The sequence below is a fragment of the Dipodomys merriami genome, unplaced genomic scaffold (genome assembly GCF_024711535.1).
Source record: "Dipodomys merriami isolate MVZ:Mamm:240054 unplaced genomic scaffold, mDipMer1.0.p SCAF_7, whole genome shotgun sequence".
Taxonomy (NCBI): Eukaryota; Metazoa; Chordata; class Mammalia; order Rodentia; family Heteromyidae; genus Dipodomys; species Dipodomys merriami.
The window spans coordinates 46,689,184-46,715,859 of record NW_027206290.1 but is presented as its reverse complement, the minus strand read 5'-3'; the positions used below and the strand labels follow the sequence as shown (position 1 = coordinate 46,715,859).

Here is a 26,676-nt window from a genome sequence, read left to right as displayed (position 1 = left end):
TGCACCAGTGGCTCACGCCAGTAATCCTAGCTACTCTGGAGGCTGAGATCTGAGGATCAGTTTGAAGCCAGCCTGGGCAGAAAAGTCTGTGAGACTCCTATCTCCAATTAATCACAGAAGAAAGAAAGAGAGGGGGGGAGGGAGGGAGGGAGGGAAGGAGAGAGAGAGGGAGAGAGAGAGAGAGAGAGAGAGAGAGAGAGAGAGTCACAGAGTCACAGGACAGGTGCACACACACACAAAAGACTGAATATAGAGGGATTGTGTAAGGTATCATTTCAGTTGTCCAGATGAGGAATGGGGTGGATGGAATATATAGAAAGAATCTAGATTGAAAAGAAAACTATCCTTTTTGTAAAAGCAGTGGCTGAAACTGTGAATGGTTGTTTTTTAGGGCTTTTGTTGTTGTTATTGTTTATTTTTGTTTCTTGCGCCAGTATTGGAGCTTGAACTCAGGGCCTGGGCACTGTCCCTCAGATTTTTCACTCAAGGCTAGTGCTCTACCACTTGAGCCACACCTCCACTTCCCACTTTTTGTTGATTAATTAAAAGTTTCAGGAACGGGACTGGGAAGGTGGCTCAGTGGTAGAGTGCTTGCCTTGCATGCATGAGGCCCTGGGTTTGATTCCTCAGCACCACATAAGCAAAAAGAAAAGGCCGGAAATGGCGCTGTGGCTCAAGTGGTAGAGCACTAGCCTTGAGCTGAAGAGCTGAGGGACAGTGCCCAGGCCCAGAGTTCAGGCCCCACGACCGGACCCAAAAAAAAAAAAAAGAGTTTCAGGAACTTTCCTGTCCAGGCTAGTTTAGAACCAGCTGGTTTGTGGATGAAATCCTAGTGAACAGTTTTACCCAGAAGAGGCTTAGAACTGAGTCTGAAGTCCAGTAACAGGTTTAGAATTAGTGAACTGTGATTTTTATTTCTTTTTTATTTTTTCATTATTATCTTTAAGCAGTTGTATAGAAGAGTTTTAATTCAACAAATCAGCATATTAGTACAATGCATTTTAATCAGTGCACCCCTTGATTTTCACTTGTTGAGTCTTGGTATCAGGGTTTTTGGTGGCTCCTGACTAAATGGGAGAGTTCTTTCTCTGCCTGTTGAAAGGATTTCTTTGTTGTTGTTGTTGTTCTTTTTTTAAAAATATATGTCTTTATGGCTGGGAAGGTGGCTCAGTGGTAGAGTGCTTGCCTTGCATGCATGAGGCCCTGGGTTCGATTCCTCAGTACCACATAAGCAAAAAGAAAAAAGCCAGAAGTGGCGCTGTGGCTCAAGTGGTAGAGTGCTAGCCTTGAGCTGAAGAGCTGAGGGACAGCACCCAGGCCCAGAGTTCAGGCCTCATGACCGGACCCCCCCCCAAAAAAAATATATATATATATGTTTTTATTGTAAAAAACACTGTACAGAAAGGTTTTAGTTACATGAGTAAGGTAATGAGTACATTTCCTATTGAGTATTGTTGCCTCCTTCTTTGTTTTTCCCCTACCATCCCTTCCCTCCCCACCTCCCCAACTCCTCCCCCAACCCCAAAAGGATTTCTTTAAGATGAAACTTTTTTTGCTTTTTGATGTTAATCCTGGGGCTTGAACTCAGGGTCTGGGAGCTGTTCCTAAGCTTTTTGGCTCTAGGATAGATCCCTACCACTTGAGCCACAGCTCTACTTCCAGCTTTTTGGTGATTAATTGGAGATAAGAGTCTCACAGACTTTCTTGCTTCGGCTGGCTTTGAACTGTGATCCTCAGATTTCAGCCTCCTGAGTAGCTAAGATTACAGGTGTGAGCCACTGGTACCCAACTTTGCTTGGTTTTTTATTTGCTGGTTGGGTTGACTGCTTTGGTAGTTAAGTCATTTGTGTTTGGGGGTTTTTTTTCTTGTGAGAAGATTTTAAACAATTAGTTTATTTTCTTTAGTAAAGAACTGTCAAATGTTTTCATTCATTTGTGTCTGTTTGACTCAGTTACATTTGTCCAAAAATTTGCTCATTTCATCGAAATCATCAATTGTGCTGGCATACATAACATGATAGTCTGTAGTTACATATCCTGAGGAGCTACAGAGAGGTTGCCTTTCATCTTTGATATTGGCAATTTATATTTTCTTGCTTTTTGTCTTTTTTTTTTAGATTTTTAAATTTTTTATTGTCAAGGTGATGTACAGAGGGGTTACAGTTACATAAGTCAGGTAATGAGTACATTTCCTTCCGAACAGTTACCCCCTCCCTCATTCTGTCCCAATTTTTCCCCTCTCCATTTCCCTTTCCCACTTTTTGTCTTGATCAATCTTACTAATTATTCCTCTGAGTAATCTTATTATTATTTTGGGGGAAAAATATAACTTTTGGCTTTGTTTATTTTCTCTGTTGTCTGCCTGCCCTTCTAGTCCATTGATGTCTGTTCTATATTATTTACTTCTTTATACTTCTTTGGAAGTTTTGATTTATGTGGTCCTTTTTATACATATGTGTATATAGATAGAATCTTAGGTCATTGCTATGTTAACGAACACTTCTTTGGTAATTGAGCCCTGGAGGCTATAAATTTCTCTTAAATCCGGAGTGCTCATAAGGGTTTGATGTTTCGTTTACAGTGTTTTATTTCAGCTGTAGTTTCTTCTTTAACTATGTGGTTCATGTTGCAGTATATTTTATAATTTGCATGCACCAGGGGATTTTCCTCATTGTCACTTTGTTTTTGAGAGTCAATGTAACACAATAATTAGCATCACACAAGAGTAAGCCAAACTACCTGGTTTTGCATCTCAGCTATGAGATCTTGAACAAATGTTAATTCTAAGCCTTATCTATAAAATGAGGATAATGCTAACACACCATAGAATATGGTGTAAAGCAAGACAGGTTCTGGTGGCTCATCCTTGTAATCCTAGCCACTTAGGAGGCCAAGATCTGAAGATCATGATTCAAAGCCAGCCCAGGCAGAAAAGCTCAGGAGACTCTGATCTCTAATAAACTACTTAGAAAAAGCCAGAAGTGGCACTGTAGCTCAAGTGGTAGAATGTTAGCCTTGAACAAAAGAAGTTTAGGAAAAGCACCCAGGCCCAGGGTTCAAGCCTCAAGACTGGCTAAATGTGTGTGTGTGTGTGTGTGTGTGTGTGTGTGTGTGTGTGTGTGTGTGTGTGTGTGTGTAAATTTGAACATCACTTTATTATTTTTATTTATATATATTTATAAATATAAGTATATAAATATATGTAAATTTTAACATCACTTGTAAGTATCTTATCCTTTTTTTAAATTTAATGATACTGTGTTTTTGTTTGTTTTTTGCTGTTCTTCTCTTTTTGCCCATACTGGGGCTTGAATTCATGGTCTGGATGCTAAGCTTTTTCCACTCAAGGCTGGTACTGGCTTTTTGCTGCTTAATTGAGAATAAGAATCTCATGGACTTTCTTATCCAGGATGGATTTGAAACTCAGTCCTCAGATCTCAGCCTCCTGAGTAGCCACTGGTGCCCACCTAGTACTGTAGTTTATCTCAAGGGCCTGTGCTTGGCTAGCCAGGTGTTCTACCATTTCAGCTATACCTCTAGCCCATGATTTTAATGCTAATAAAATCAATACATTGTAAAAAGAAATGCTGACAGATAAAGTATGTTATTCCCATGTTTGTTGTTTCATTTCGTTTTGGTGTTAGTACTAGGGCTTGGACTCAGGGCTTCAAGCGATAGCACATTCTCACTCATCACTGATGGTCTACAACTTGAGCCATGCCTCCAGTTCTGTTAGGTTTTTTCTTTTTCTTTTTTTTTGCTGATTATTAAGCTTAAGATTACAGGAGAAAAGAGTCTCTGGGATTGTCTGCCCAGGATCACTCAGAACTATGATGCTTTCAGCTCTCAACCTCTTGGATTATAGGTATGAGTCATTGGTGCCTGGCCTAATGTTTTTTTCTATCTTCCCTGCCTTTACCTTCAATTTGATAGGTCCACTTAAGGGACTGCTTTTTTCTTCCATGAGGCTTGTGGGGTCAGAGGCACCCTTGGCACTAGTTTTCTTCCTGAGTTTTACCCTGCCTGGGTTTGCATTCTAATACCTGTTTCTAGTTCACATTCTTTGAGGCCCACTCTCCACTCAAATCTCAAAGTGCTGAAGGCTTTGTTATCTATGAACTCTGATGCTTGTCCAGTAAACACAGCAAGGGGAAGAAAGAAGCAACAACCAGCTGTGTAGGTAATTACCCCAGGCCATGGGGCAGAAGAAGAAAGAGCTGAGGCTTGCCTGCATCATTGAATGCCAAGTGGCCCAGTTCAGAGGGGACCTAGAACTGCCCCTCTCCACCTCTTTTTAAAAGGAACATTTGAAGGGCTGATCTACATAGCAGGTCAGAGCAGAGCCAGCTTGTTATTTTATTCATTCATTTGTTCATTTGTGCTGTATCAGGACTTGAACTCAGAGCCTCGGCTTTTTTTCACTCGGCTTTTTTTATTCATGGCTAATGCTCTGCAACTTGAATCATACCTGTAGTCTAGCTCTGTGTGTGTGTGTGTGTGTGTGTGTGTGTGTGTGTGTGTGTGTGTGTGTGTGTGTGTGTGTGTGTACACACTGGGCTTGAATTCAGGTCCTGGGCCTAGGTACTGTCCCTTGGCTTTTTTCACTCCGGTGCTTTACCAGTTGAATCATGGCACCACTTCTGGCTTTTTTGTGCATGTGTGGCTAATTGGAGAAAAGAATCTTTGGGACTTCCTTGTTGAGGGTGGCTTCAAATCTTGATTCTCAGATCTAAGCCACCTGAGTAGCTAAGATTACAGGTGTAAGCAAATAGCACCAGCTCAGCCTTTCTTTCTTTCTTTCTTTTTTTCTGCATAATTATAGGTGTTTTGGGATCTTTCTGCCCAGGTTGGCTTCAAATCACAGCCCCCCAGATCTCAATCTTCTGAGTAGCTAGGTTTGCCAGTGTTAGCCATAAACACCTGGCTAGCATTTTGTTGAGTTTTTTTTTTGTTTTGTTTCTGTTTTTTTCTTAAAGAAGAGCAAGCAAGCTAAGTGAATGACTATAATCCTAGCTCCTCTAGAGGCTGAGATCTAAGTATTGTGGTTCAAAGCCACCCTCTTATCTCTAATTAATCACAGAAAAAGCCAGAAACAGCACTGTGGCTCCAGTAGTAGAGTGCTAGCCTTGAGCAAAAAGGAGTTCAGGGACAGCAAGTTCAGCTTGAGCCCAGAGTCTGAGCCCCAGGATCAGAAAAAAAAAAAAAAAAAAAAAAGAGCAAGCAAGGCAAGAGTTGTGGTAAACTTTGTGTTCCCCCAGCTACCAGGAGGCTGAGGCAGGAGGATGGTTTGACTCATGAGGCTAGTCTGGGCAAAATAGCAAGTTCCTCTCATAAGAAAACAAAACAAAACCCGAAAAACCAAAAAACCAAGCTGGGCATTGGTGGCTCATACCTGCAATACTAGCTACCCAGGAGACTGAGATCTGAGGATTGTGGCTTGAAGCTAGCCTGGGCAGAAAGGTCTATTAGACTCTTATATCCAATTAACTACCAAAAACCTGGAAGTACCTTTGTGGCTCAAAGTGGTAGAGCACTAGCCTTGAGCGAAAAAGCTCAGGGACAGAGACCAGGCCCTAAGTTCAAGTTCCACGACCAACCAAAACAAAGAAAAAAAAAAGAGAAAAAAATGAATAAAAACTTCAAGGTAGGGCTAGTGGTGTGGGTCAAGTGATAGAATGATAGTCCTACAAGCCCAAGGCCCTGGCTTCAATTCTCAGTACCACAGAAAGAAGACCCCAGTGTAATCATTGTCATCTGGACCCACAGATATATGCAATGGTCATGTGCAACGTTTGGGTCTTGATGCAGTTTGGTTCTGGTGTGTGTCTGCCAGATAGTGAAGATGCACTTTCCAAGGATCTCCAGTCTTCCTGTTTGTGCTTGTCTGCCTGCAGGCAAGCTCTTCGTACTGGAGTCTCAGAACGGCTCTCAGGGACTGGACTTGGAGGAGGCTCGGCTTTCCTGCAAGAGCAGGGGTGCTCACCTGGGTTCTGCAGAAGAGCTGAGGCGGGTGGTCCGGGACTGCACCTTCACCGTGTGTACCACAGGGTGGCTGGAAGATGGCACTCTTGGGTAAGTCAAGGCAGCTGCCCTACCAAGGCTTTTATAGTTGTTTAGTAATTATGTGAGAGTACTAGGATAGGCAAAGTGGAACCATGGCTGGCTTCCAGGATGTTCTCATTATGAATTTTTGTAAAAAAAGCATTTTTTCAGCCAGGCACTGGTGGCTCACACCTGTAATCCTAGGTACTCAGGAGGCTGAGATCTGAGGGTGGCAGTTTGAAGCCAGCCCAGGCAGAAAAGTATGTGAAACTATCTCCAATTAACTACTCAGGAAAAGCCAGAAGTAGGGCTGCGGTCCAAGTGGTAGAGTACTATCCTTGAGCACAAGAAGCTCAGGGACAGCACCTATACCCCGAGTTCAAGCCCTAGGACCAATATAAAACATAATATTAAAAAAGCATTTTTTGGAGTTTTGCTGCAGTGTTTTCCCACCACCCTTTACTTCGTTATTTTGAATTTAAATTGCAAAATAATATATATGGGTTGTAAAACTTCAAATGATATAGATATGCATAAAGTGAGTTTTCCTCTATCCTGTCTCAGATAATAATTATTCATTGAAACTCTTGGAGGTCGCTCTGCAGGCAGCAGGACAATAGGGCTATGGAAGGAGGGAGATGTGAAAAAAAATGAATGGGGCACTAATAATTCTACATGATGGAATAGTATATTAGGCAGGAAGCATTTTAAATATGTTCACATATTTTAAGTTGTATTATTGGGAAAGAAAATGGCAATAATATTAAATTTTAGTAAGTCCGGGAATCATGTTATAAACCTATTGGTTCTACCTGAAAGAATAATAAAAGATAACTTTCAAATCAATACAAAGGAAAAAGAGAATACCCCTCTCCAATCCAAATAACCCAAAATCAGATCAAAGAAAGCATATGATGAGAAGACTGATGGATGGAATTGATGGAAAGCATTTGTAAGATGGCAGATTGAAATCCAAAGAGATTGGTGATTAAATCAAATATAAGTAGATGACATGCCTATTAGAAAACAAAGATTAGGTAATATTGATTAAGATGTATTGTACTTATAAAGTGACATGTTGAATTGAAACCCTTTTGTACAAATACTTAAAGATAACTTAAAAAACAGTAATGTGTTAACATAAAACCATTGTTGGTAAGGTTTAGCTATCCTTAGCTAAAGTGAGTAAGTGTGTGGCTTGAAAATGAGCCTCTCAGTCAGGCATTGGTGGCTCACACCTATAATCCTAGCTACTCAGGAGGCTGAGATCTGAGGATTGTGATTTGAAGCCAGCCAGGATAGAAAAATCCCTGAGACTCTTATCTTCAGTTAACCAACTAAAACTCTAAGTGGAGCTGTGGCTCAAAATGGAAGAGTAAGCCAGGCGCCTGTGGCCCATGCCTGTAATCCTAACTACTCAGGAGGTGAGATCTGAGGATTGTGTTTCAAAGCCAGCCCAAGCAGGAAAGTCCATGAGACTATTATCTCCAATTAACCTACAGAAAACTGGAAGTGGTGCTGTGGCTCAAGTGGTAGAGCCCTAGCCTTGAGCTGAAGAGCTCAAGGACAGCGCCCAGGCCCAGAGCTCAAGCACTATGAACGACCAAAAAAAAAAAAAAAAAAAAAATGGGGAAGAGGAGCTTTGAGCATAAAAGCTCAGACAGTGCCCAGGCCTTGAATTCAAGTTCCATGGCCAATAAAATTTTTTAAAAAGAAAGGAAGAAAAGGAACCTCTCTTATTTAGAAAGTGTCCAGATTGAGGAGAGTAGAAAAAGAAACAGACCACATCTACGTCTATCAATCTGTGGGTGCATAGGAACCAGCCAAGGGGGTATGCCTAAGGGAGGATAAAAAAAGATTGAGGCTGGGCATGTGGCTCAGTGGTAGAGTGCTTGCCTCCCATGCATGAAGCCGTGGGTTCCATTCTTTTTTTTTTTTTTTTGGGGGTCCAGTCATGGGGCCTGAACTCTGGGCCTGAGCGCTGTCCCTCAGCTCTTCAGCTCAAGGCTAACGCTCTTCCACTTGAGCCACAGTGCCACTTCCGGCTTTTTTCTTTATGTGGTGCTGAGGAATCGAACCCAGGGCCTCAGGCATGCAAGGCAAGCGCTCTACCACTGAGCCACCTTCCCAGCCCCGTGGGTTCCATTCTTCAGCACCACATAAACAGAAAAAGTCAGAAGTGGTGCTGTGGCTCAAGTGGTAGAGTGCTAGCCTTGAGCAAAAGAAGCTCACAGACAGTGCCCAGGCCCTGAGTTCAAGCCCCAGGACTAGCAAAAGAAAGAAAAAAAAAAAGAAAAAGATTGAATACCATCAAAATAGACTACTAACAATTACGAAAATGGACCAAGGGAACCTATTGGGGATACTTTCTTAGAGGGAAGAGTGCAGGGAATGTAGTACAGGGGTAAAATTGCTTAGAATGTAGTATAAATGTGTGGAGATATAATAAAATCTACTCTCCATATCACTATATAAGCCAGAAAGAAAATCGCTAACAAAAGCCCTTTGAAATATTTAGGCAAATTACTTGGGGAGGGGAGGAGCAGTGTTATACCTAGAGTAAGAGGCAATTTACTTAAAGTTCTGTTCAGTAGCTTAAATGAATTTCTATTATTTTAAGAATTTTTTAGGGGCTGGGAAGGTGGCTCAGTGGTAGAGCGCTTGCCTTGCATGCCTGAGGCCCTGAGTTCGATTCCTCAGCACCACATAAGCAAAAAGAAAAAGCTGGAAGTGGCACTGTGGCTCAGGGGGTAGAACACTAGCCTTGAGCTGAAGAGCTGAGGGACAGCACCCAGGCCCAGAGTTCAGGCCTCACGACCGGACCCAAAAAAGAAAAAGCCGGAAGTGGCGCTGTGGCTCAAGTGGTAGAGTGCTAGCCTTAAGCTGAAGAGCTGAGGGACAGCGCCCAGGCCCAGAGTTCAGGCCCACGACCAGACCAAACAAAAAAAAAAAAAAAAAAAAGAATTTTTTAGTCTTTTTGTACCTTGCGAAACCAAACCTTTCAAAAACTCAACTGATTGATTTTTTTTTTTTCACCAGTTATGGGACTTAAACTCAGGGCCTGGTCACTGTCCCTGAGCTTTTCTGGTCAAGGCTAGTGCTCTACTACTTTGAGCCACAGCTCCACTTCCAATTTTCTGGTGGTTAATTAAAAATGAAAGTCTTACAGACTTTCCTGCCCTGGTTAGCTTTGAACTAGGATCCTCAGATCTCAGCCTCCTGAGTAGCTAGGATTACAGATGTGAACCACCAGAACCTGGTGGTAAATTTTTACAATGTACAACAAAAACAACAAAAAATCCATATAATAGAACTGATCAATTATATATTGCGAAGCTGAGCACCAGTGGTTTACAGTCATAATCCTAGCTACTCAGGAATCTAAGCTCCAGAGGATCATGGTTCAAAGTTAGCCTGGGCAGAAAAGTGTGCTAGACTCCATCTCAAAATAATGAGTGAAAAAACAAGGTGGGAGGTATGGCCTAAATGGTAAAATGCAAGTGAATACCAACAAGTTAAGTTGAATAAGCAAGTAGAGCAAGCCCAGAGCTCTAAATTCAAACCCCAGTACTGGGGGAGTTAGGGAGGCTAAGGCAATATCTCTCCCTCTCTCTTTCTCTCCTCTGAAACTTGAATTGATACATATGCCTTCTGACTTCACCTCCAGCATTGTCTGTCTTCTAGGCCTTTGTTGAGAGAGTATGTGTCCATATTGATGGTTTCTACCAAAGCTTATGAAGCAGCAAAATCAGGGCTAATTCAGAAGTGAAGGCAGAAAACAAATGATTCTTTCCTGCTTTTAAGAATGTCTTTGTTGTTATGGTAAAGGTGAGGTACAGAGGGGGTTTGTTTCAACCCAGTGGCGGATCCTCACCCACTGTCCTTGTTTCAGGACGACCGTGTGTAGCAAAGGGAGCAGTGAAGAACAAGTCATGAGAGCTGTGGAAGTGAGAATTGAGAGCCACCCAGCGCCTGGCGGCACATACAATGCTCTTTGTGTTAAGGATGAAGGTCAGTGCCACAGTCTTTCTACAGGTCCTGGGGGTGTGATCTGGGCATGGATGGCTCACGTCTAGTTCTCTACCAGAAGACCTGGATTCTCTGAGCAAGCGTTGTCCAGAGGTCCTCCAGGAAGTATGGCTCCAAGTAGTCAAGTGACAGCCTTGAGCAAAAAAAGCCAAGTGAGAATACAGTGACCTGAGTTCAAGCCTGATGCTGATACCAAAAACAAACAAACAAACAAAAAACCCAAGCAAACAAAACAAGACAGATCCTCCAGAGAAAAGCCAATCGAGACGTATAGAATCGGACAGGAAAGAAAAGGCAGCCAAGCAAAGGTGCATTAGTAAGCAGAGTGGTGAGGAGAGAGTAACGCTGGTCTGGTTTCTCAGGGAATTTCTGGAGATGGGTCACATAACTATGGTTTTCCTCATTGAGGGTGAGGAAGTTGGGGTACTTATTCCTCAGTACTGCACCATTAGCTATTGGCAACCTAGGCAAAGGTTCTGGTAGCCTGAGTGCTACCTCTCTAACAGAGACAAAGGTGCCCTCCAAGAGCTGGTGGGTGGGAACCAACTGGGTCCCTACGGAATATTGACAGGTCAACATCTGTTACAGCTGCTGGTGCTCACAGCTTGTGCTCCAATCTCACTTCATATGCTCAAAAGAAAACACACATGCACGCACGCGCGCGCGCGCACACACACACACACACACACACACACACCTTTACCCAAAAAGAAAATTTATAGGATTTAGGAATCTGGTCCTAAAAAGGAAAATTTCACCTCCCTTCTGGAAAATCAGCTGAGTGGTGGGAAGAAAACCATAAAGAAGTCTCCGGACAGCATTTCCTATGCACCCAAATAAGTATACCTTCATGATCAAAAACACATGCCGGTGAAGGGGTCCATTCATGAGGGCGGAGAAAAGAGCAGTTTCTTCTTATTCATCGGTTATAGGCATCCATGCAGGTTCTACTTGGCTGCACACTGGACTCATCTGGGAAGTATTAAAAAAAATAATAACTGATGCCTGGGTGCCAGCCCTAGAAAAATCTAAATGTTCTGGGCATTGAGGGTTTTAAAAAAAATCCTGGTAATTTTTAACATGAAGCCTGGGTCGAGAGCTACTTTTATAAAGCAGGGTTTCTCTAATCATTGGGAATACCAGAGGAACTTGTTAAAAGTACAAATCCTCAGGCTGTATCCAGATGCTCAAATCCTTCTCTCCAGGGAAGAAGTCAGAGGAGCTAGTAGTACAAAAGTGATGTTAAGCACAAAGGCTCAGGAAGATACTTGTCAGGTGCTTATTTAATAGGCCTCTCTTCTCTGTGGGCTCTCTGCCCAGGAAGGACTCTTCATTTTCATGGAAGAGTCTCTTGGTCTGTTCAATTAAGTAACCAAGAAATATTGCCTTGTAGCTGTTAACTCACCTGTAATCCTAGCTCCTTAGCAGGCTGAGATCCAGAGGATCAGTTTGAGGCTAGCCTAGGCAAGAAAAGTCCACAAGACTTCATATCCAATTAACCAGTAAAAGGCTGGACTAAGGTATGATTCAAGCGGTAATGCATAAACCATGAGAGAGCAAGTGGAGCAACCACACAAGGCTCTGAGTTCATGACTTGGTTTTTGGAAAGACTCTAGGATAGCAAGATTTTTAAAAACCATGTAAGTGTCAAACATAGAGAGTCAGATCTCTGAGAGAGACAGGACAGAGCCAGAAGAAAAACAGGAGACTATGTCTCTTGAGTAGATCTCAAGTGACTATGATTCCTATCACTTTCCTTTGGTAGATAAAAGGCATCAGTTCACTTTTGGATGCAGTATACCAGCCCAAAATCTAATGATTTAAATGAACGATTTAGTTAGCCACAATTTTGTGGGACCACCCACATATGTTGCTTTTTGGCCATTTTTGTCTGGGCTATAGTCAGTGGATGATTAGCAGTAGCCTTGTTTCTTGGGAGCTGATAGGCGGCTGGCTCAATGAGGTGGGTGGAGGAGCCATGTGTTCGTTGTCCCGAAGGTTGTGTGAAGGCCAGTGTGAGTCCCTTTTGTCTACCACGGTTGCATGAGAAACCAAAGATAGGAAGCGTCTATTCATGTGCGGAAGGGCAGAAAGATCAAAGCCACAATAGTCACTCCAAATCTGAGTCATCATGAACCAGAGCTATATAAATCCTAATGTGCTGCACTCAGAGTATCACTAACTCCGTGATACTACATTCCTGCCACAGAATGTACCTTGAATCTCATCATGAGGAAACAATAGCCAAACTCAAATGGACACAAATTCTGCTCTTTAAAAAGAAAAGTTGGGGCTGGGAAGGTGGCTCAGTGGTAGAGCGCTTGCCTTGCATGCCTGAGGCCCTTTTTTTGATTCCTCAGCACCACATAAGCAAAAAGAAAAAAAGCCGGAAGTGGTGCTGTGGCTCAAGTGGTAGAGCGCTAGCCTTGAGCTGAAGAGCTGAGGGACAGCGCCCAGGCCCAGAGTTAAGGCCCCATGACCGGACCCCCCCCCAAAAAAAAAGAAAAGTTGAGCCCTGGTGCCTATCATCTAGCTACTCAGGATGCTGAGATCCAGAGGATTCTAGTTCAAGGTCAGCCTTGCAGGAAAGTCCACCAAACTCCATCTCCAAAATAACCAACAAACAATAGGACTGGTGGTAAAGCACCAGTGGAGGAAGTTCAAGTCCTGGATTCAAGGTCTGGTACCACCAAAAAAAAAAGTCTTGAATATGTTGAATATAAGAAAGAAAAAGAAAAGTTAAGGAACTATTCTAGAATAAAATAGAATATAAAAATAAAAGACTTGACAACATCATGCAATTTATAACGTTGGATTGTTTCCTGGACTGGGAAAAATAGCCATTAGTTGATGAAATTGGAACATGGATTGTGAATTAAATCATAGCATGCTACCAATATTTAATTTTTCTAATTTTTATAACTGTACCGCATCTTCTATGTGGGAAAATATCTTTGTTCTTAGGAAAGCACAGCAAGTTCCATCCACACTTTACTCTCAAATGGCTCAGAGAAGAATGAATAGCTGTAGATACATACATGAGTTCACATGTATGTATACACACATATGTGTAAGTACACGAATGTGTACAAAGAGGGAAAAGGGGAGGGGGCTGGGAATGTGGCTTAGTGGTAGAGTGCTTGCCTAGCAAGCATGAAGCCCTGGGTTCGATTCCTCAGTACCATATAAACAGAAAAAGCCAGAAGTGGCACTGTGGCTCAAGTGGTAAGAGTGCTAACCTTGAGCAAAAGAAGCTCAGGGACATTGCTCAGGCTGAGTCCATGCCCCAGGACTGGCGAGAGGGGGCGGCGGGAGTTGCAGTAAGATGAATATATTGGTGACCCTGAATAATGTATAAGAATTCTTTATTCTACAATATTTCTGTAACTTTCAAATTAAGTAAAAACAACATTTAAGTAGGGCTTGGTGATGTATGCATGTAATCCCAACATTTGGAGTGCTGAAGCAGAGGATTGAGAGTTCTAGTCCATTTGGGCTACGTAGTGAGAACCTGTATACTCCTTTTAAAAAACAATAATAACAGCCGATACAAATAAACTGTCCAAGCTGGATGTAGTGGCTCAAGCCTGTAATCCTTACTACTTGGGAGGCAGAGATCAGGGGCTTTAGGTTCAAGGTCAGCATTGGGCAAAAAGCTTTCTAACAATGGCTAAGGTATGGAGGCATATGTCTGTATCCCAGCTGCAGAAGAACAATGGTTGGACACCTTGTCAGGCACCTGTCTTCCCTAGTGACACAGGGAAGCATAAGTAAAAGGACACAAGCCCAGGATGGCAGGGGCATAAAGTTAGACCCTACCTCAAAAATAACCAATGCAAAAAAGGTGATGGCTCAAGTAGTACAGCATCTGCCCAGCAAGTACAAGGCCCTAAGTTGAAGCCCTAAAAAAACTTTCTGAGAGTTGGAGGGTCAACCTTGATGCAAAATTAGAAGGTACAGTGAGGGAGGGCCCAGTATCCCACAGTCTGTATGTGCTTGAGAAGCTGATAAATGATTGAGTGACAGCAGTTGATGCTGGCGCTGGTCCATGGACCTGTCTGTCTGCATGTGCAGTAGCTGCGCATCTAACACAAAGGGCACCATGTTTGGGTTCGTCCACAAGGACTCGAAACCCAGAGTGGATTGCCTGAGCCTTTCCTGGTCAGGAGAACTGCTGGGAGGCCCATGTGGGGAACAGGGAGTGGGGACACTGAAGTTTTGGTCCTGGCAAGGAGGTGTTAGGTCAGCAAAGAGGGACACTTGGAAATGCCTCTCTTTTCTGGCGCTGTCTGGAAAAGCAGGATTAATTCAGGCAGAAAGAGAGAATTCTGTCCCCATCTCTTTCCCCTCAGAAAGCAGTGTGCTCCCCAGGTACTCCCACTTCCCATTTTCTGGTGGTTTCCCAGAGATAAGAATCTCATGAACTGCTGGGCACTTCCAGTAATCCTAGCTACTCTGGAGGCTGAAATCTGAGGATTATGATTCAAAGCCAGCCCAGGCAGGAAAGTCTGTGAGACTCTTTTTTCTTTTCTTTCTTTCTTTCTTTTTTTTTTTTTTTGTCAGTTGTTTTTTGTCAGTGGTAGAGTGCTTGCCTTGCATGTATGAGGCCCTGGGTTCCATTCCTCATCACCACATAAGCAGAAAAAAGCCGTAAGTAGCGCTGTGGCTCAAGTGATAGAGTGCTAGCCTTGAGCTGAAGAGCTGAGGGACAGCACCCAGACCCAGAGTTCAATTCCCACCACCACCAGCAACAACAACAAAAAGAATCTCATGAACTCTCCTGCCCAGGCTGGATTTTAACCAGGCTCCTCAAATCTCAGCCTCCTGAGTAGTAGCTAGGATTATAGGTATGAGCCACCAGTTTCAACTCCACTTTCTTGATGAAGTAGCTGCTTTTCCTCAGTGGGACCTTTGGTGGTGGCACAGCCCCCAAAGGCAATCTGTTTACTGAGAGAAGGTGGAGGAGGTGAGGCCCTGCCCAGGAGACCCAGCACCACATGTCCAGAAGGGTCCCCTCACCCAGGAGGCTCCACAGCCTTCCTCCCTGGACTGCTGCTTCCCCTATTAGGACAAAGACTGAAGAATACTAACTCCAAAACCCTCATGAAGAGCCCAGAGGGAAAACAAGGCCCCGCAATGTTCCAGCAGCAACTCCTACATTTCTTTATTGAAGTACGTTCATCGGCAATGTCAACTTTTCTTCTTTTCTTTCTGTTTCTCTGTCAGTGAATTTCCAGCCCTGTGGTGATCTCACTTAAACTAATAAGTGAAGTTATTTTTAACCAACTGAACACTGATGAAATAGGCCACCTCCAACTTGAGGTTTTGACTTTGCTGCTCTTGGCAGTTGGTCTTGGGGGGAGGGGCGGGTCAGTGGCTTCCAGTTTCTTCTCTCCTTCTGTCTATGGCACTTCAGGTGTCCACCAGGTTTGTATTTCTCCCTGCAAAGACAGGGCTGGCCTGGTCTTCCTCCCCAACATCATCCTCAGCTTCTTGATACTGCTTCCCTTTCCCCCTGAATACTTGATAGCCACTGTATTTCCCACCAAAACAGGAATGAAAGCTGGGCACTGGTGGTTCACATTGGTAATCTTAGCTACTCAGGAGGCTGAGATCTAAGAACTGTGGTTAGAAGTCAGTCTGGGCAAGAAAGTCTATGAGGCTCTCATTTCCAATTAACCACCAAAAAGTCAGAAGTAGAGCTGTGGCTTAGCGTTGAGCCAAAAAGTTCAGGCCCTGAGTTCAAGCTCCTGGACCAACACACACACACACACACACACACACACACACACACACACACACACACACACACACACACACACACACACACACACACACACACACACACACACACACACACACACACACACACACACACACACACACACACACACACACACACACACACACACACCAAAACAGTAATGAATTGCTTTAGATCATCAAGAAGAGAGCTGGATGCTCACCTGTGAGTGATCAGAAATGTGTGTGTGTGTGTGCACGCACGCCAATGTGGGAACTTAAACTCGGGACCTTGCTCTCTCATTTGACATTTTTACTCTACCACTTGAGCCACACCTCCACTTTTGGCTTTTTGCTGGTTAATTAAAGAGTCTCATGGGCTTTTCTACCTGGATTGGTTCTGAACCATAATCCTCAGATCTTAGCCTTCTGAGTAGCTAGGATTATAGGCATGAGCCACCAGTACTCAGAAGCTCAGGAACTTTTGCGAGGAGCCAATTTCCAGATCTGCCTGGAGGAGACCCTGGGCCTCAGGACTGGCTTTAGGAGGATTCTCCAGCTGCCACCATGAGATTGGGAGTAAATAATCATTTTTTGGAATAGCTAATAGAACGTATTTAGTGCAGGATGAACCTAGGGAAGGTCAGAGACTGAGCTCACTACCGCTCAGTGGGTGTCCATCATTTGTTTATTTGTCCAGAGCTATACAAGGTCCAGTGCTTCTTATTCAAGCAGTCAGACAGGCAGGACTCATCCTCTCCCTCTAGTTAACAGGGCATCATGATAGGGAGGAAATGAATGTGTTTCCATGACACCAAAGAGAACGTGGTTATAGAGACTTCATGAAGCAGTGGCATTTGAGGTGAGCCCTTATGTTTGCCTTTTTTTTTTTTAATGGCCCAGACAGCATTCAACTCTAGCCACGCATCCTGCCATTGGCTGTCTTTGCTTTAAGAAAAGCACAAGGCTTGGAATGTGACTTAGTGGTAGAGTGCTTGCTTAGCATGCATGAAGCCCTGGGTTCGATTCCTCAGTACCATATTAAGCAGAAAAAGGCAGAAGTGGTGCTGTGGCTCAAATGGTAGAGTGCTAGCCTTGAGCACAGAGAGGCTCAGGGACAGAGCCCAGGCCCTGAGTTCAAGCCCAGGACTGGCAAAAAAAAAAAAAAAAAAAAAGCACAGCAAGGTGTATCTTTACAAGTCCTTGGGGGAATATTGCTGTGCAAGTCTGTTTGAGAAGCACTGCATAGAAGATGTAAGAGCTAGTAACAAAATTGAGTAGGATGCGAGAGCATTGCCGGTGCTGATTAAGCAAGGGGGAAACGAGAGGGTCCTGGACAGGGACACTGAAGATAGCTTCTCAGCCAGGCACTGGTGGTTCACCCCTGTAATCCTAGCTAATCAGTGGGCTGACATCTGAGGATCATGGTTCAAAGTGAGCCCAGACAGAGAAGTCTATGAAACATCTCCAATTAATGACCAAAATGATGGAAGTGGAGATATTACTGAAGTGGTAAAGCACCAACCTTAAGTGGAAAAGAAAAAAGCAAAAACACAAGGCCCTGAGTTGAAGCTCCCCCCCCCCATATGCACACATACACAGCTTAGGTAGCCCCAATAGAAGGGAAGAAAAGTGAAGCATTTGTGTCAGAATTTCCACATCTCACCTACGCACTGGTGGCTCACAGTTATAATCCTAGCTGCTCAAGAGGCTGAGATCTGAGGATCACAGTTCAAAGCCAGCCCAGCTGGGAAGGTGGTTCAGTGGTAGAGTGCTTGCCTTGCATGCATGAGGCCCTGGGTTTGATTCCTCAGCACCACATAAGCAGAAAAAGCCGTAAATGGCACTGTGACTCAAGTGGTAGAGCGCTAGACTTGAGCTGAAGAGCTGAGGGACAGTGCCCAGGCCCAGAGTTCAGGCCCCACGACTGGACCCCAAAAAAACAAACAAACAAAGCCAGCCCAGGCAGGAAAGTCTGTGAGACTCTTATCTCCAGTTAACCACCAGAAAACTGGAAATGGAGCAGTGGCTCACAGTGGCATAACACTAGCCTTGAACAAAAAGAGCTCAGGGACAGCTCCCAGGCCTTAAGTTTAAGCCCCTCAACCAACAACAACAACAAAAAGAATTTCCACATTTGGTTTGTGAATACATGAATACTAAAGGAAATTTTCGAGCTCTTCTTTGAATTTTAAAGGTTAAGATGCAGATCTTATAGTTTCTCAAAAATTGCTGTATCATCTGTCTTTGTCTAAGTTCTAAGCCATTTGTGAGAAAACTGCTTATCAGAAACTCTGATTAGGATTGGGGGTATTGGCTCAAGTTCAAATCCCAGGCCTGCCAAAGGAAAATAGAAGAAGCTCTGATTCAGTAAATGTGACCTTTGAAATTAAAAATAATGAGGGCTGGGAGTGTGGCTTAGTGGTAGACTGCTTGCCTACCATGCATGAAGCCCTGGGTTTGATTCCTCAGTACCACACAAACAGAAAAATTCAGAAGTGGTGCTATGGCTCAGGTGGTAAAGTGATAGTCTTGAGGGAAAAAACAACAACAATTAGACACAGCACCCAGGCCTTGAGAACAAGCTGAAAGACCAGACACCACCAACAAAAGTTAAATAGATATGTTTATTAGCACACAGTGAAACTGGAGATTTAGACTTCAGGTCTAAACTCCTGGGCTTCCAAGTGTCATGTCTGGCCACTCACTCTTATATGTCAAATAAAGAGACATGGCAAAGGGCAGATAAAAGAGATTTATGACGTGACACAAGATGCCAGGGGAAGACAGCACTTCAACTCATCTTCAGCCATTTGTGAGTTATAGATTTAAATAGACACAGAATAAAAGGCAGAGGTAGAGAGAGCTGCATGTAATTAAATAGTCCCCAGTACAGGCCTGTTTCAGAGGTGACAAGACTTGGCCTCAGAATTGTCTGACAGTCCATTGTCTCAGGAATGGTCTACTGGGGTGTTGTTACAATAAGAGTTACTAAAGCCTTTCAGCTGGTCTGGTCTCCTGTCTCTTCCTTCCTGGCTTCCAAGATGGCTTTAGAGTGACTTCAGGAGAAAGTTGCTCAGGGCAAAGGATTCAGATACGACATGGAAAAACTTGGGAGGTTGAATTTTTATCCTTTTAGTCCAAATTGGGCCCAAACAAAGAGCCCAGCAAAAGCAGATTTTAAGCACAATATTTGTTGGATAAACAAAAGTTTTTAATTTTAAAAAATCTCAGGAGGGGAAGTGGCGCTGTAGCTCAAGTGGTAGAGCGCTAGCCTTGAGCTGAAGAGCTGAGGGACAACGCCCAGGCCCAGAGTTCAAGCCCCACGACCGACAAAAAAAAAAAAAAAGATACATTGGGCTGGGAAGGTGGCTCAGTGGTAGAGTGCTTGCCTTGCATGCAAGAGGCCCTGGGTTCAATTCCTCAGCACCACATAAGCAGAAAAAGCCAGAAGTGGCACTGTGGCTCAAGTGGTAGAGCGCTAGCCTTGAACTGAAGAGCTGAGGGACAGCACCCAGGCCCAGAGCTCAGGCCCCATGACTGGCAAAAAAAAAAAAATCTCAGGAGGGAAGAATAGTAGGAGAAAAACAAAGGAAGGGGTAACGATGCTCGATAAGAAATGTACTCATTACCTTACTCATGTAACTGTAACACCTCTGTATAGCATCTTTACAATACAATAAAAAAAATTTTTTTAAATCTTCTCTCCTTGGAAGAGAAAATAATACTGTTGAAACTCAGTTCTAAGGCCTGAGAAATCCATTAGAATAATTATTAGAATAATTGAGAAATGGGTAAGACAAGTGAGCATCCATTTCCCTAAAGAGGAGAAGAAGCTTCCGGTATGTAATTGCCAGGGTTTTTTTTTTGATTGTTTGTTAGTTTGTTTTTGTTTATCTGTTCTTTGTTTTTTGTTTTTTAATCATTTCCTCGATGGGGAAAGAAGGGAAAGAAATGACTTCCAGTTGCACCTGGATATGAATGGCATTTGGGGCACACATTCAGTTGTTCTTGTTCATGCAAAGAGTTCTTATTCTGGAGCTCCTGGCTCTCACACAGCAATGGGAAGAGTTTGGGAGGTCCAGAAACACGAGCCTTCATTTCCAGACTCTCTGGAGTGTCCTTGTGGTTTTCCTGAGCCAGATTCTACCCTCCTTTCAACCAGGAAATTAACTCTGACAGAGAACTCCTGAGTATGAAAGGGTGTGACTTTGTTCTGGGGTTCCTCTTTATCCGCTTTCAGAACTTTTAGCCTGATCCTGTTTTTTTTTTTTTTGTCTCCATGGAACTAGTGCTTTCTTCTGTACCTAGAGCTATGTGAGATGGATTTTTTTTTTCTGGTTATAGGGCTTGAACTCAGGGCTGGGGTGCTGTCCGTGAGCCTTTCTGCTCAAGACTAGTACTCTTATCACTTTGAACCACAGCTCCACTTGCAATATTCTAGTGGTTAATTGGGGATAAAAGTCTCATAGAGGGGGGGAAGGAGAGAGGCGGGGGGGGGAGGGAAGAGATAGTGGGACAACAACAAAGGAGGGGGTAACAATGCTTGACAAGAAATGTACTCATGGGCTGGGAAGGTGGCTCAGTGGTAGAGCGCTTGCCTTGCATGCCTGAGGCCCTGGGTTCGATTCCTCAGCACCACATAAGCAAAATGAAAAAAGCCGGAAGTGGCACTGTGGCTCAAGTGGTAGAGCGCTAGCCTTGAGCTGAAGAGCTGAGGGACCCCAGGCCCAGAGTTCAGGCCCCACGACCAGACCCAAAAAAAAAAAAAAAGTACTCATTACCTTACTCATGTAACTGTAACCCCTCTGTACAGCATCTTTACAATAAAATAAAATTAAAAAAAAAAAAAGAATCTCATGGACTTTCCTGCATAGGACAGCTTTAAATGGCAAGCCTCAGATCTTAATCTCCTGAGTAGCTAGGATTTCAGGTGTGAACTAACAGCACCCAGCTGATATGGAAAAGATTTATTTGTTTTTGACAGCACACGTTGAAGAGCCTCCATTTCTCTGGAATTATATCCTGAAGAAAAAGAAAAAAAATAGGATAGGGTATTCAAGTAAGTTGAGGTAGTAGAGCACAATAGAAAGAAAGGATGAGCCTTTTTCCCCTGAAGGGTCAGCTGGACTTTGGTTTGGCCTGGCTTGGCTGAGGTTGATGCCCTAGATAATGTGAAGATGTTCCTACCCCCACTTCTCCATTAAGAGTATCCCTAGACACTGTACGTGACACATGTAAATGTAGCCCCTCTATATATCACCTCTGTAAAAAAAAAAAAAAAAGAAAAGAGTGTCACTAGCTAGATGCTGGTGGCTCATGTCTGTAATCCTAGCTACTCAAGAGGCTAAGATCTGCAGATCATGGTTCAAAGCCAGCGCTTACAGGAAAGTCTCTGAGACTCATCTCCAATTAACTATCAGAAAATCAGAAGTGGCACTGCAGCTCAACAGAGCTCAGGGACAGTGCCCAGGCCCTGAGTTTAAGCCCCACGAGCAAAAAAAAAAAAAGTCCCTAAATTGTGTCAAGGTGTCTGTTTGCCCCTACATGCCACATAGGTAAAATACAATCAAAGTGTAGGTTTGTTTGTGTTGAGACAAGGTCTCATGATGTATACCCTTGGATTCACAGTCTTCCAGCTTTAGTCTCTGTAGTCCTGGGATTACAGGTATATACTACCATGACCAATGCTCAAGGTAGTTTGAGTTGAAATAAAGATAGGCATTCTGTGCTGACTTCCTAAAATGTGTTTATTACACACACACACACACACACACACACACACACACACACACACTTTTTTTGTTATTTGTTTTTTGTTTTCTTTGTTTTTTTGTCAGTTATGGGGCTTGAACTCTGGGCCTGAGCGCTGTCCCTCAGGTCTTCAGCTCAAGGCTAGCACTCTACCACTTGAGCCACAGTGCCACTTCCGGTTTTCTAGTGGTTTATTGGAGATAAGAGTTTCAAGGCCTTTCCTGCCCAGGCTGGGAACCTCAATCCTCAGATCTCAGCCTCCTGAGTAGCTAGGATTACAGTCGTGAGCCACAGCTGGGCATGGTGGCCCACGCCGGTAATCAACGAGGAGGATGAGGCAGGAGGATCACGACTTGAAGACCAGCCTGGGTTACAGGCGTGAGCCACTGGCACCCCGCTATATATGTATTTTATATATGTAATATATATATATATATATATATATATATATATATATATATATATCCCATATCTTTCTTTTCTTTTCTTTTGTGATCAAGGTAGGTCTTGGGCGAACCCTAGACCTTACATTTTTTTTTACATTTTTTATTTTTATATCTTTAAGTAGTTGTACAAAGAAGTTCCCATTCTACAACACAGTATATGAGTACAAGGTGTCTGACAACATGTTCACCCGTTGCTCCCAACCCATCCCTTCTCTCACTTTTTTTTTTTAAATTGAGATTAGGTGATTATATAAATTTCACCTATTTCACAGTATTGTGGAATAGTGATACTTAGTTAAAGTCACAAAAACATTTTAACGTTCACAAGGCAAATTGTCATTCTCATGGTCTATAAAGTTTGTGAATTCTATGACCATATCTTTATTTTCTTGCAAAATATCTCTTTAATTAAGGAGTGTGCACAATGGTGAATGTCTTTGGAAAAGTGCTCCCCAAACTACAAGTCATCAGGCAATTGGAAAGGAAATCTCAAAAAATTATTTGCTTATTTGTTGAAAAAAATTACTGCAAACTGGGCACTGGTGGCTCACACCTGTCATCCTAGCTACTCAGGAGGCTGAGATCTAAGGATCACTGTTGGAAGACAACCTGGACAGAAAACCAGAAGTGGTGCTGTGGCTCAACGTGGTAGAGTGCTAGCCTTGAGCAGGAAAAGCTCAGGGACAGCACCCAAGCCCTGAGTTCAAACCCTATTGCCAAAATCTACAACAACAAAGATAGACTACTGTCAAAATAGACTATTTACAACTATGAAAAAGGAACAAGGAAGGCTGTTGAAGACACTCGTTTCTTAGATGGAAGGGTGCAGCAAGTGTGATGAAGGGGGTGAAATTCACTGGATACGTTGTAAACATGTGGAGATGAATCCCCCTACTATACAACTGGTACCAATAAGTAAATAAATAGTTTGCTTTCTCCCAGACGTAGTTGAGAAATGCTGACTGCAATTCTTCTTCTTCAGAGAGACCCTGTGGAGACCCGCCCTCCTTCCCACACACCATCCTGCAAGGCCGCACAGGCCTGGAGATGGGGGATGAGCTCCTGTACGTGTGTGCTCCAGGCCCCACCGCTGGCCATCGGGAACCTGCCTTCACCTTGCTGTGTAACAGCTGTGGGGAGTGGTATGGCCTGGTACAGGCTTGTGGAAAAGGTGAGTGCTTCTGGGGCTGGCCACCTCCCATGTCTAAGACTGAGCCCATGTAAGGCATACAGTGGGCTCCTCTTTGCCATGGAGCCCTACAGAGGAGGCTTTCAGGCTGGCCTGTGCTGTGCTCTGGACCTGGCAGGCCCCTTACTTAGGGTCCCTGGAGGCTTTTAAAGGCAGTGCCCCTGCCACAGAGCTCTGCATCTTCTTGGCTGAGAGTAAAGGGTTAAAGGAATCTTCCTTTCTTCTCTAAAGAGTTGACCCTAGGTTATCTTTCTTGCTTATTTCTCTGGAAAACTGGTCAGAGTGGAACATCAGTTGTGGTACCTAAGCAACATCACTTTTTATTTTGTATTTTTTTTTATTTTCTTTTTTATCAGTCATGGGGCTTGAACTCAGAGCCCGGGCGCTGTCCCTGAGCTTTTTCCACTCAAGACAAGCACTTTACCACTTTGAGCCACAGCTTCTGGTTTTCTGTGGGTTAACTGGAGATAAAAATCTTATAGCTGGGGCTGGGAAGGTGGCTCAGTGGTAGAGTGCTTGCCTTGCATGCATGAGGCCCTGGGTTCGAATCCTCAGCCCCACACAAGCAAAAAGAAAAAAGCCGGAAGTGGCACTGTGGCTCAAGTGGTAGAGTGCTAGCCTTGAGCTGAAGAGCTGAGGGACAGCGCCCAGGCCCAGAGTTCAGGCCCCACGACCGGACCCAAAAAAAAAAAAAAATCTTATAGCTGGGCACAGGTGGCTCATGCCTGTAATCCTAGCTACTCAAGCAGGCTGAGATCTGAGGATCTTGGTTCAAAGCCAGCCAAGGGCAGGAAAGTCCATGAGATTCTTATCTCCAATAAACCACTCAGAAAAAGCTGGAAGTGGAACTGTGATTCAAGTGGTAGAGTGCTAGCCTTGAGCTCAGAGAGGCTCAGGGACAGCCCCCAGGCCTGAGTTCAAGTCCCAGGAATTGGGGGGGGGGAGAATATTATCAACTTTCCTGCCCAGGCTGGCTTTGAACCACGAGCCTCAGATCTTAGCCTCCTGAGTAGCTAGGATTACAGGTGTGAGCTACCAGAGCCAGCTTATTTATTTATTCTTTAGTTGTTTTATAAGTGATATACAGAGTCTTTTTTTAAATTTTTGTACCCATCCTGGGGCTTGAACTCAGGGTCTAGAACCTTCCTTTTTTTCCTTTTTGTTTTTTTTTTTCTTTTGGCTTTTTCTACCACTCTCACCACAGCTGCAGTCTGGCTTTTTGTTTGTTGATTGGAGATAAGAATTCTATGGACTTTTTTACCCAGGCTGACTTTGAACTTTTGATCCTCAGATCTCAGCCTCTTGAGTTGCTGGAATGAGCTACCAGTGGCTGGCTGAACATCACTTCTGATAAGTGTGTCTGACTAGTACACTGGGTTGGGAGGGCTGTGATGAACACATGAAAAGAAGCTCCCTATTGGACTTTGCGAGTGTGGTGATTCTGGTATCCAAGCATGACCCTTCAGGACCTCAAGAGCTATTGTATTTCAGGTTGCAACAGAGAATTGTCCTTTGGGAATGTTCTAGACACCGTGTATCCAGACCCACTCCTGGAGTCCTGCTTGCCTCAGAGCAATCATGGGTGAAGGTGGGGTAAGAAAACCTAAGTCTGGACAGCCGTAAAAGCTGCCACAAGGGCTGTGCCAGGAAGAAAAGCTACCCACCATGACTGGCACGTTGCTTGCTTTCTTCCCACCTGGGACCTTCTGAGGGCCAGATGTGGGAGTCAAGTGTGTCTTCGATATTTACAGACACTAAAAACAGTCCCAGAGAACACTGAGTGGCCAAAAGCCAACGGCATCCCCAGATGTTCCCATTCCATTTCCACATTCCCAGGGTTGCAGGTTCTGCCGCCCCTCCTCTGTCCAATCCTCTGTCTATCTTCAAGCTACGTCTCTAATCCCTGCCATGCCTGGCCTCCTCAAGCCAATGGCGCCCAACACCTCAGACAGGTCTTAGCAAGCTCCACTGAAGACTCTGAGAATCCTTTCCTCAGACCCCTTGTCACACCCAGAATTATGCCTAGTCACTCAAGACTTTTCTTACCCAAACCCCTTCAGGGTCCTGTCCCTGACCTTCCATGACACCTGAGTACCACATAGAGGCTGCTTTCCTGAGGAGAGTGACCATGGTGTCACAGCATTACTGGGTCAGTAGGACAGTTTGTCCTTGAGTGTCACACAGGTCCCTGGAGGTGATTCCTAGGGTACTGTCAGGTTCCCCAAGGTTTATCTCCCCTGTCTAAAGCTGTGAGTTGTCATTGTCACTGCTGTTTACTATCCACAGTGTAAATACATCTCTGTGTATCCAGTGCTATTGGGAGACACTGGTTTGTTCTCACCTTGGGCTTGTCAGCAGTTACATGGCCTGGTACCTGTGAGCATTTTCTCTTCTGTTATTATGGAAGGAAGCAAGTGTCTGGGCTTAGATACTGCAGGTGTTTCCTCCACTAGTCGGATCCATTTATTCTCCCTCTAGCTGTGTTTGGAAGCTTGGTTCAGATGCTCATCAACCTTTAGGCTTTGCCACGTGGTGACTGCTGAAATGGTAACTGCAGTTACAATGTTCATTTCTCTAATAATAGTGAAGTTGGCCGCTGGTCACGTGACAACCAGGTATTAAAATGTCCTTATGTTAAATACCTTTAAATATTTGTTCTAGGGCTGGGAAGGTGGCTCAGTGGTAAAGCGCTTGCCTTGCATGCCTGAGGCCCTGGGTTCGATTCCCCAGCACCACATAAGCAAAAAGAAAAAAAAATCCGGAAGTGGCGCTATGGCTCAAGTGGTAGAGGGCTAGCCTTGAGCTGAAGAGCTGAGGGACAGCGCCCAGGACCAGAGTTCAGGCCCCACGACCGGACCCCCCAAAAAAAAAAAATATTTGTTCTAAAGCCAGGTGTGGATTGCTCACACCTGTAATCCTAGCTACTCAAGAGACTGAGATCTGAGGATCACAGTTTGCAAACAGCCTAAGCAGACAAAGCTGAGAGACTCTTTTCTTCCAGTTAACCTGCAAAAAGCCAGAATTGGAGGTTTGGCTCCAGTGGTAAACAGCCAGCCCCTTTAGTGGAAAAAGCTGAGCAAGACAGGGCCCAACACCACACACAAAAAGAAAAAGAGCTAAAAAATATTCTTGGGTGGCTGGGAATGTGGCTTAGTGGTAGACTGCTTGCCTAGCATGCATGAGCCCTGGGTTTGATTCCTCAGTACTACATAAACAGAAAAAGCCAAAAGTGGCACTGTGGCTCAAGTGGTAGAGTACTAGCCTTGAGAGAGGAAAAAAAAAAAAAAAAGGCAGCTCAGGAACAGTGCCCAGGACATGAGTTCAAGCCCCAGGACTGGAACCCAAAAAAGTATATATTGTTTATCATTACTTGTTTGATATCTTCCCATTCTTAGAAGATCTTTGTTTGTTTTCTTGAGATCAATATGTAGCCCTGGATAGCCCTGAACTATAAAAAAGAAAAGAAAAAAAAAT

General features: G+C 43.9%; 1 protein-coding gene across 1 annotated transcript in view; it reads left to right on the top strand.

Annotated features, from left to right (window-relative positions):
- Susd5 (sushi domain containing 5) overlaps positions 1-26,676 on the top strand; it is a 48,238-nt gene that overhangs the window by 3,562 nt on the left and 18,000 nt on the right. Inside the window, exons 2-4 of the mRNA XM_070006502.1 lie at positions 5,895-6,072; positions 9,935-10,053; positions 22,996-23,184. Of these exons, the coding sequence (XP_069862603.1) occupies positions 5,895-6,072; positions 9,935-10,053; positions 22,996-23,184 (486 nt within the window). The remainder of the gene's footprint in view (positions 1-5,894; positions 6,073-9,934; positions 10,054-22,995; positions 23,185-26,676) is intronic.